The following is a 10,329-nucleotide window of genomic DNA, read 5'->3' as shown; positions in this document are numbered from 1 at the left end:
ATAACAGCAGGATGTGTCTTTGTCTCAGCTCACTCCACACCTACCTTGCTGTCTCTCGTCAATGATATACGCTGAGGCTCCTTTAAAGTATTTCCATTCTGACAGCCAGCATTTCCGTTTCCCCTCTCCTGCTCATGGTCACATTGCTTCTCTCCTCGAGGCTCATTCCGGGTTCCTCTCCGCTGTAGAGTGGAGCAAAGCAGATCCAAGCAGACTGAAGCTGTCAGAGCTGCTCTTTATGTCTTGGATTGCAGCTGCTTTTTGACTTCTGTAACTTCACAGGAGGCTTCCTGTGCTGCATCGGCCCGTGTTTCGCCTCTTCTTGGTTTTTTTATAGTGGGGGATGTCAACACCTCAAATAGTTCAAGATGGACGCAATGCCAATTATATAATGACCAAGTCTACATAATATGAGATTGCAAAATGGCAATTTTATTTTATCTGGTTTGTTTGCGGTGAGAGATATTTGGTTTGTTATTAATCTGGGCACAGTGGGAGATCCATTTTTTTTTTTGTGTGCTCTATTACCGTTAGAATGTCACAGTTGAAATGGCACTTACTACTTCAAATTAAATCCCCTTCTTATCTTTCAGGCCGACACTGTGACAGAGTCGTCGTCGAGAGCCAGTAAGGAGGAAAGCTTAAAGATTTCGCAACCTGCAAGCGACCACGCTCATCACCCCGTGACCTCGGAGCCAGAGATATCCGAGTCAGTCGACCGCCCATGTTCCAGTGAGTCATGCTCTTATGAATGCTGAAGATTTAGAAAATTCTGCTTTGATCTTATACCCACATTTTTTAGTTGTGTTAGAAGTTAGGTCATTTCTGCGCTAGAGGTTGGCAGTTGTAATTACGTACGCTGCTAATTGTCTACAAAGGTAAATGACTGGAGGATAAGAATTGTGTTTGTCTGCAACCATGCTTATCTGGTTATTACATTCCGCTAGCTTCTGTCACATATTTAATCTGTTTTATTTGGTTAATGCTTAATTAGCTTGATTTGCTCCTTCTGATTTGCTGTTACAAATTTGAAGTTCCTTTAAATTCTAAATAAGAGATGAGCATTTTATGCTCAAGTAGGAGCATGGGCCTAAAAAGAAAGCAATGTGTATATGAGACCCCCTTTGGAATGCCGTCCGTGGCTTTGTGTGTTTATGTGAAAAGCGTTGCTGTCTCCCTCTTGACGTTTTTATTGACCTTATCGCAGGTCTACTTCACCCCTTCCTTATTTTTGTATGTAAATGTAATTATTGCTCTATCTTTTGCTTTATCTCGGCATCCCTGCACCCATATTTATCACTTCCTTATCTGCCTCTCCCGATCAACGTTCCGAGCTACCCAGGTTTCCTCCCTATTTTCTGTTTAGCCATGAGGACCCCCCCGGTCGTTTACAGAAAGCCTTCACATTCACTTTCACGACAGAACACACACACACACATTCGCTTTCACCACAGAACACACACACACACATAGACACACATGCACACACGCGTTAACTAAACCACAAGTTGGTCTCTGACACTTGGTTAAAGAGTCGTGATAAAGGCCGCAGCACTAACCCAGACACGCACGTTGGAATCTAGCGCTCGACATGACTCTCAGTGGTCCCGCGGGGCTTGAGAGCTGCGTTTTCATGAGTTATTTAAGTAATCGCCATCATGTCGCTTGTATTGCCGCTCACGCTGTCATGTCACGTCCCGGATCCTCTACTCATGTGGAATAAAAGGACCTGTTCAGTGTTCACACACATGAACAGAGGATGCAGCCTCCTATGGTTTCTTGTTGGGCATTTCATTTCTGGTTACCCCTGCAATTTGCATTCACCAACCACAGCATTCTGTTCACCTGCATGAATGCAATACAACAACTGTACAAAATAGCTTGCACTAATTTAGTGATTCCACTTTAGTCATGTTTGTGTCCTTGACATGTGTTTGTCCCTGCATTACACAAACCGCACATGTAATTGTTATGAGATGAGGCTTTCAGTGTATTGTGATGACAACATCACAGCTGGACTTGGCAGTGTTTCCACTCTGGCTGCCGGCCAGTTCAATACAATTGCAATAACCCACCGTGGCTGTGTGGAGCACCACCAGGTTGGGGGGCGCACTTGAGGATATCTGGCATTTGCTTTTAGGAGGAGGATTCCACTTCCTTTATCAAAGGTTAACACAGTGTGTATTAGTCCTGTTCCATTGAGTCTTTTGGTTGATAGAAAATGATGACTGGACAGGCAACTGGATGACAAGAAAGGACTGCTTGCTCCCCCACCCCTTCTGCTGCTTTGCTTTTATTCTTGTGGGTGAGAGGGTGAATCTCCCAAGAGACTGTCAAGCTTGTCACAGCTCCCACAAAGCTGGAAAAAAAAAGAGACAGTGCCTTGGCAAGATGCCACCTCACTGTAACTCCATAAAAAAACTAAACAATACCCAAACAACATAACACAACAATGGATAACCTCTAGCAGTTCTGTTTTTTTCCTTTTTCTTCTTTCATTTTCAGATTTAATTCCTCTAATTTTATAGCTCACACACTAAAGAAGTTCTCTCAAGCAATGAACTAGCTGCATTTTACCTCAGGCAACATTGGTACTTAGACCAAACAGTACGTCAACCTTGGCTTTGTAATAAATCGCTGAAAGCATTAATTGCTCCATGTTCCCGGCATATCATTACTGTAGAATGCATAAAGTTTGTGGCGAGTGGAAAAAAGAAAAACATTTGGACAATTGCCAGCATCCTTGTGACTTGGAAAGTGAAAATCAAACTCACATTTCAATCCATTTTCTATTTTGACACAATGAAAGCCTGCATTTTTAGCACTCTTCTTTATGGTTCCATAACATCTTTTCTTCAGGGGACTTTGTCCAGCCACAGACGGCATTTTTTTTTTTTTTTCCACCATCGTTTTCGACTAATTCAGTAATGATCACAGGATTTTGTTGAGAATCAGAGGCCTGTTCTGCAGAGTGGCGCCACTCTTAGGGGAGGTTTGGTGTGGCGGGAATTAGTCAGGAGACAGTGGGTTTGGCACCACGCCACAGTTATTAGCCACTCTCAGGGTGGGCATGGGGTTATGGCCTCACTCAATCATTGGCTCTGTGTGTATGTGTGTGTTTAAAGTGTTTGTTTGTCTGCATGTGAGTCAGCCTCCTCTGGTCACACTGACCTCATTGTGCAGTCACTCCTGCTTGATTTGTCCACTCTCCAGCACATTCCTCTCTCCAACCGGCTGAGAAACAGACCCTTCGCCCTCCTTACTTTCAGCGCCCCCCCAACCCGCTCACTCTCTCCTCTTTCCTGCGGATGGATTTGATTTAGTGACTGTGGTTTTCCATCCACAGCCTGGGAGCCAGCCGCCAGATTTAGGGAGAGACCTATAGATTCACAGCCAGCAGAGCACGTCATTACTTGGCTTGAGCTCATCAGCAAATACATCAGCAGGACAAAGCGCTAATAGATCTGAACAGCCACCATTCAGGATGTAATGATCCTCTCTTCATTTCATCTCCTTAATTATTTCCTCCTCATGGCCTGCATAAATTGCAGCAAACAATGACAGTGAATGAATAAAACAGAACCAAAATTCAGCTGTTTAACTCAATGAGTATATCATATATACACCGCATAGGGATTAGGCGACTATATATTTGCTCTTTAGCCCTTATTGTGAGGTCAACCCAGTGAGATCAGGTTCTAGCAGCAAGCCTGAGCACTGACCACTTAGTAAAGACCTCGAGATACTCACCTTTGACCTCACAGGTCCAAGGAAACAGGTGTTCAAGCAGGATTAAACCTGTCTGCCCACACACTCGCACTGCTTTGTTTCTTCATGTCATCTTATTGACAGCTGCTAAGCGTCTGAGGGAGGATAGAAGGTGCCCATCGATCGTAGAGTCCAAGACTAAAAATATGCTGTATTAAAGGAACAGATAGCATTCTTTACCTCTGCCAAGTTTGAAAAACAAAAAGGGCGCCTTTTATACAGAGTTCTGCTCTCTTTGAGTCCTATTCAAACATAAGCATGAGCTGCAGGATGAAAACCTTATTTTCTAATGACTTAATCTGAAGCATCCCAAATCTCTCGTCAAATGAAATTAATATCCTTCCATCATGCTTCTCCTTTTTGTTGCTTTCCTCCATCCCCTCCATTGTCAATTATCCCTTGCACGCATGCTCCCTCCCTCTCTTCCATCCCTCTCTCTCCTCCTCTGTCGGCTGTGGCTAAGTGCTTTTTGCTGTTTCTCTGCAGGTGGCACTGTAATAAAGCCTGTCAGGGGAAGGCACGGGTCGTACTGTCATATGCTCTTGTTAGCTCCCTTCATATCCCCCCACCCTCTCCCCCAATCCTCGCCTACCACAGGCACTACTCCACTCTCATCCTCACCTATCATTTCCCCTTAGTTGCTTTTTCTTGCTCTTCAAATCAAAATGGTTGGTTTCATCTCTCACGTCTCCTGCTTCTCGGATTTTCTTAAGAAAGAGCCGCAACACGAAAGCCTCCTCTCAAGATCGCATCCTGTGCCATATGAGTTTGTTATAGTGGATAGCAACAATATATTAGGTAATTGAGATCAGCATCTTCATTATCTGAATGGTTTGTAATGGGGTGGATAGCGTCTCTGTTGTTGCCACGGTAACCCTGGATCATCCACTTCAATGGTCTGTAATACTGGCACACCAACCAGCACACCTGTCATGTTTTGGGAGCTCAGAGTTGTGTGCAGACCGAAATGAACATTTTCCCCCAAAAGACAAAATAAAATGAATGAGTTTTGTCAGTTTTTGCAGACATAAATTAGTTAACAGCTACAATTGCATGTGATTGCTGTTGATTGTCATTTAAGTCAACGGTTTGAACTTAAATGAAACTCTAAGCCATGCATCTTACAGGATGCATGCATCACCTAGGGGGGGAGATGTCAGTTTCGCTTTGTCTTCTTAAGCATGCTGACAGTATGTGTGCTCATGAACACACATGCCGCTGTGGGCATGAATGTTTGTGTGTGTGTGTGTGTGTGTGCTGTGCAGCTTGAAACCGAGCACCAGGGTCTTATTTCTAGCAGCCACATGATGGCAACACTGAGCCCTTATTCTTCGCAGTGTACCGTTTGACACACACTCACACACAGGTGAGAGTGTGCTTTAAATAATTCAGTCGTGGTCATGTTAATGGCTGACAGCGAACATGGCTTTTCTACCCTGTTGGTAGATCACTGGCAGTTGATTCCTTTTCACTCTCACTTTCTTCCCACATTCTCGTTTTTTATTTTTTCATAGTCAAATTAATCAAGTGCAATCCATGGAATCAGACTGAAAGGATTATATTTGGAAAAACAGTAGTGGTTTGAGAGAGTAGATAAAATATGTTTTTGTTTTGAGTTGCGAGAAAACGTTTGAGGTAAAATGGCTGTCTTGTGACAATGAACTCAACTCCACAAAAAGATGCATGCAGTTTGGCAGATATAGAAGAGACTGCAAGTTGTCTATTGCCACTCGCAGATGATGTTACTGTCAAACTAATCCTAAAGCAAAGCCTTATACAATGGACATTTAAAACAACGTTTTTTGTTCACGTCTGCTCAGTTAATGTAGACAATGCAAAATGTCATCGACTAGCTTACAACTGGCCTTAGTGATTTAATTGGGGAAAGAAAATTGGAGATACAAGTGTTTTTAGTTACAAGCGTGATCAAGGAACAAATTAAAGTTGCATCTCATCACTGTTAATTTCAAGTTGAAGTTAAAGGAGCTGTCTTGTATGCACTTCAAGCGACAATGTTTTAAAATGAATGAAAAAAAAAGATGTTGCTGTGTAAACTTGTGGAAAGAAAAAAAATGTTCAGAGGTGTTAAATATGCATCTTTATTACACTTTTTGTATTTTTTGTTCTTCCAGTCACAAGAAAAATATATCTTTTGTGTTTTGCGAGCAGATGTAGTGTATGTTTTAATTTGTGGGACATCATTTTGGCCTTCAAATTAATTCCATATCTTTCAGTTTTTTTCCGTATATGTGCTTGTGCTTGAATTCTCTTGCACTTCTGTCACCATTCTCTTCACAAAACTGTTGAGCAGACACGGAAAATAAATGTATGTCATTCTGCTTAAGCGCAGTCAAACACTATTATTGCTTAGACTGTGGCACTGAGCTTTGAGAAGTGTGTGTGCGAGCGTGTATGCATGAGTGTGTGTGTGCGCGCGTGAGATGTGGGTGAAGAATAATATGACCCCAGCACTAATCCAATCACATCCACTAAGCAAATTATGGCTCCAGCGCACCCTTTTCTCGCTCCTCATTTCCCTCTCGCTCAGTTGAGCCATGAGGGTGTTTCATGTGGTCTGCATGGTTTTCAGCTTGTTCAGGCTTGCATGTGTTTTTCTAGGCTTTGCTTCACTTCAACAATTCCTCCCGCCTTCCTCCTCGATGATAAAATCAGTTTGAGTGTGTTTGGGGGCACAGGAGCCTGGCGTTGCAATCTGGCTAGGATCAGGCTGGCTCAGGGGCGATTGGAAGTGACGTGTCCGGGGTGTGACGCCCCCTAGTTGAGGCTCTGAACCAGCCTCTCTGGCTCCAGGCAGGCTGCTTGCAGTCCAGCATGGCGCAAAGAGGCGGTTCTCCATCTATCTCCTCCAAGCCCCTCCGCCCTCCCCCCACCCCTTCTTGTGTCTGTCGCTTCAAAGAGCTCCTCATTTCGACGCTGCTTTTTTTCGTACCTCCGCCGTACGTCGTCGCCGCTTTCCTTCCGCCCCTGCTGGGTGTTTCTCGCATCTCGCTCTTTTGCACAAACACTCGCCCCGGCCCTTGAATACGGGGTCACGATCGAGGCGTGCTGTTAATTAGCCGCCAGTGGTTGTTATAGCAATATGATGATAAGGTGTAATTAATTAGGTGGCGTGTGCACAGTGGGGGAGAGAAGAGGCAGAGAGAGTGAGAGAGAGAGAGAGAGAAAGAGAGAAAACATGCCTATCAGGCCTGCTTTTATCCACGGAGCTCCTCTAATGAGAAAAATGAGACACTCCCAAGCCAGGAAGAAAGCATTTTGTCCTTTTACATGTTCTCTCTGCCTCTTGTCGGCTTGTCATTCTGTCACCGCCTTGTTTCTATCTCATCCAAGCTCCTGCTCGTGGGCTGCCGCCGCTGAGTGGGACTCATCCTGCATTGTGTTTCCTCCTGGAGCTCGCACACAGCCGCTGGGACTCTCTCTTGCATATGGCGCTGACAGCGATAGTATACAAAGCTCAGACAACATGGCGAAGCTTGTCTTGTGTACCTGAGCTAATCCTGATTTTAATTACAACCTCTTCCTCGCTGCTTCGTTCAGTAGAAAATTTGAGAAGAGGAAAACACAAACACTCTGTTCCATTGATCCTCTCGGCAACTGCTCGACACCTCTGCATGTCAACAACCGTGTATATTTGTGTCAAAAGCTCAACCGCGGTCTGTTTACCACCTCGGCAGAGGATCTCAACTGTTGTCGACCTTTCCACTCTTAACCACATCATGCATATTTAAACGTGCACAAGAAAGATCTCCGCTCTTTGACTAAACTTTGGCTGAACTAGTTTACTACAGCAGCACACATACTTCTACATCTTTTATTTAACTTCATATAGTCTCACTGGATGCTTCATTCGACATTTGTACACACATATGATGAGAACCAATGAGACCCAATACAGGGTTGAATTTTTCCATCCGAGGTCCAAAAGTTGTTTGCCGTAAACACCAAACTGCTCATCACCAAAAGAACTTGGTGGTGGCGACATCATGGTTTGGGGCTGGAAAGAAATTATGAACAGTTAGCACAAAACAGCTGAACTTGAATTAATTTGGGTTAATTTGAGCTTCTTAGTTGGTTGCATTAATGATGAAAAAAAGTTTGAAAATGAGTGATCGTGGTCTCTTTTTTTAACACAAAAACCTGGTGACTGAACAAGGGAGGTCTATACTTTCACACAACCATACATACATACACTCCCTCACACACAAGCACCCCAAACAGGGCCGTGCAAGATCCACATCTCCTTTCTTTACAACCCCTTGCTATCTTGTTAACAACTCACTTTTCCTTCTGCCCCTCCGACACACACCTTGACGTGTTCTCATTCACTTCAACTATCATTTAGCTTTTACGAGGTGTGCTAAAAGAAGCCTGTGAGGCGGGCCGCCCCTCCCTTCCTTCGTCCGTCCCTCCCCTTTATGGAGGATATTGATATGGTCCACAAGTCGGACGTGCCTTTCACTGTTTCCTGGAAATTGACGACAGGAGGGGAGCGTGAGGAGTCTGCTGGGTACTTAAAGTCTGCGCATGTATTGGCGTCTGTGTTTGGATAAGGCGAGGCCTCTGTGAGTGTGCCTCGCATGCAAACGGGCTCATTAAGGAAAATGAGGGGAGGTGGTTTGGAGAAGCGGCAGGTTAAGCAAAGGAGGAGAGCGCTATGCGGACTCTGTGTATGGCCTCTGTTTGAGACATTGTTGGGATAAACAAGAGGTCAGCTGACGAGTAGCTCTCTGTAAGGTCTTTCTCGCCAAGTGAGTGTGTCGACAAGCCTATGAAATCCTCAGCAGTCTGTGTGTGACTGTGGTTTGTGTTATGTAGATGGACTCAGAGACTTCACACTAGGAGCAGTGTTGCACTTGGTGTTCTGTAATACGGTGGTGCCTTGACTAATGAGTTTGATCCGTTCCGTGACTATGCTTGTTACCCAGAACACAAGTACTTGAAATCATTTTCCATTTTGTAATAACAAGATAGACTATCAGTGATAGACTGATGTGTTTTTTGTTCAGAGCCTATACTGCTTATTTGTAATCATGGAGGCCGATAACCGATACTTAAGAGATTTATTTGCGTTAAAAGTGAAAGTATTGTCATCACATTTTTGAGTAATAAAGACTCCCAACACTTGACTTTGTTGACTAAATGTCTTTAAGAATGTATTTATTAACCGGCTTTCAGATTTGCAACGCGTTTTTTTTTTTTTCAATCTGAGAAGATAGACATGCTTGTTTAAAAATCACCAGTGTGAGGTGCCCACAGAGAAATTTAACATTTAAAAATTGCCTAGTCTTTAATTACTCGCTTACTGACTGTTGGATTTAAAACAAAATGGCTGAAGCTGACATGCTCCAAAATACTGAAGATCACGATCCCGTTTTACAAAGACAATAAGGATCACAAAACAAGTGTACATGTACACATTACCTTTGCATACACTGCTCTGTGTTAAATGTAGAATTCATAAGGTAGGAAAACACAAACGACACCCCCCCCACACACACACACACTGATAGTACCACAATGTGGAAAAACTTCATTGACACTCCAACACTTACTTGTGTTTGAGTACATTAGCATAATGTGTGTCACGACTTGGAGGAGGTGAGACTATAATCTCTCTGAAAGAAGTTGTGAAAGTTGAGTCACGCGGGCATGCATCACAAATAATTGTCTTCTCACACGTGTCTTAAGTGGTGTGATTAGTGAACTTGTTTGCTATGTGAATTGTCTGTTTTGCATATTTGTTTGCACGCTCCTGCCGCCGCCCGCCTTTTTTGCCCCTTCTATTCCTGGGGATAAAGAAAAGGTTTGTTTGATTAATTAATGCTGTTAGACGTGAATGTAAATGATCAAAGGAGTGCATTTGCACTTGCTGTTTAATTATTCATGAGCTGCAAACGCTCATGAATTAGGACACCTGTGAGGGTCTTCTCCTCTCCAGCTCATGCACATATGCACCCGGCATCATGGGACGAACCCTGTGTGTTTAACCGGCCGGGGTGTGTGCGCCTGTGTATTTGTGCGGCGATAGGGATGCGGGTCACGGCAGGTTCACGTGCGTATTATTGAGTTATGTCGCCACTCTCGCCGGGATTCAGTATTGTGATTAGGTTACAGCGTGGCGCTAAGGCTCCGACTGTCACCCCCGAGTGTATGATTCATCTCCATGGAGACGAGGGAAAAGCTCTGATCCAATTAATCCCACTGCTGCCATCTCTCGACCCGAGGGCGGCGCGGGGTCTGTGAATAAGGAGTACCATTGGATGTGAAGATGTTTAAAGCCAGCAAAACGGGCGGCAATACGCTCCTGCCAAAAGCAGGTATTTTTCCTCCTTCGTCTCCTCCCCGCCCCATCAGCAGCAACATCCGACAGCAGCGCAAATGGGCCCTTGTTGCCATGGATATGAGCAATGGTTCCGCACGATGGGGCTCGGTGATAAATAGTGGGATGTGAAGGAAGTTAATAATTTATCCCGTGGAGGGAGTGACTGTTCTGGGGAGCGTTACCTAGCATAATGGGTTAAGTGCAGCGATTTCCGCGTG

At 44.3% G+C, this 10,329-nt stretch overlaps 1 protein-coding gene across 1 annotated transcript in view; it reads left to right on the top strand.

Annotated features, from left to right (window-relative positions):
- The window catches only part of gse1b (Gse1 coiled-coil protein b), a 121,407-nt gene that overhangs the window by 33,691 nt on the left and 77,387 nt on the right, over nucleotides 1–10,329 (top strand). The window contains exon 2 of the mRNA XM_049718666.1: nucleotides 594–732. Coding sequence (XP_049574623.1) covers nucleotides 594–732 — 139 coding nt within the window. The remainder of the gene's footprint in view (nucleotides 1–593; nucleotides 733–10,329) is intronic.

Source organism: Syngnathus scovelli, chromosome 4 (genome assembly GCF_024217435.2).
Source record: "Syngnathus scovelli strain Florida chromosome 4, RoL_Ssco_1.2, whole genome shotgun sequence".
Lineage (NCBI taxonomy): Eukaryota > Metazoa > Chordata > Actinopteri > Syngnathiformes > Syngnathidae > Syngnathus > Syngnathus scovelli.
Note: the sequence above shows the minus strand (reverse complement) of the source record. Positions and strands in the feature narration are given on the sequence as shown.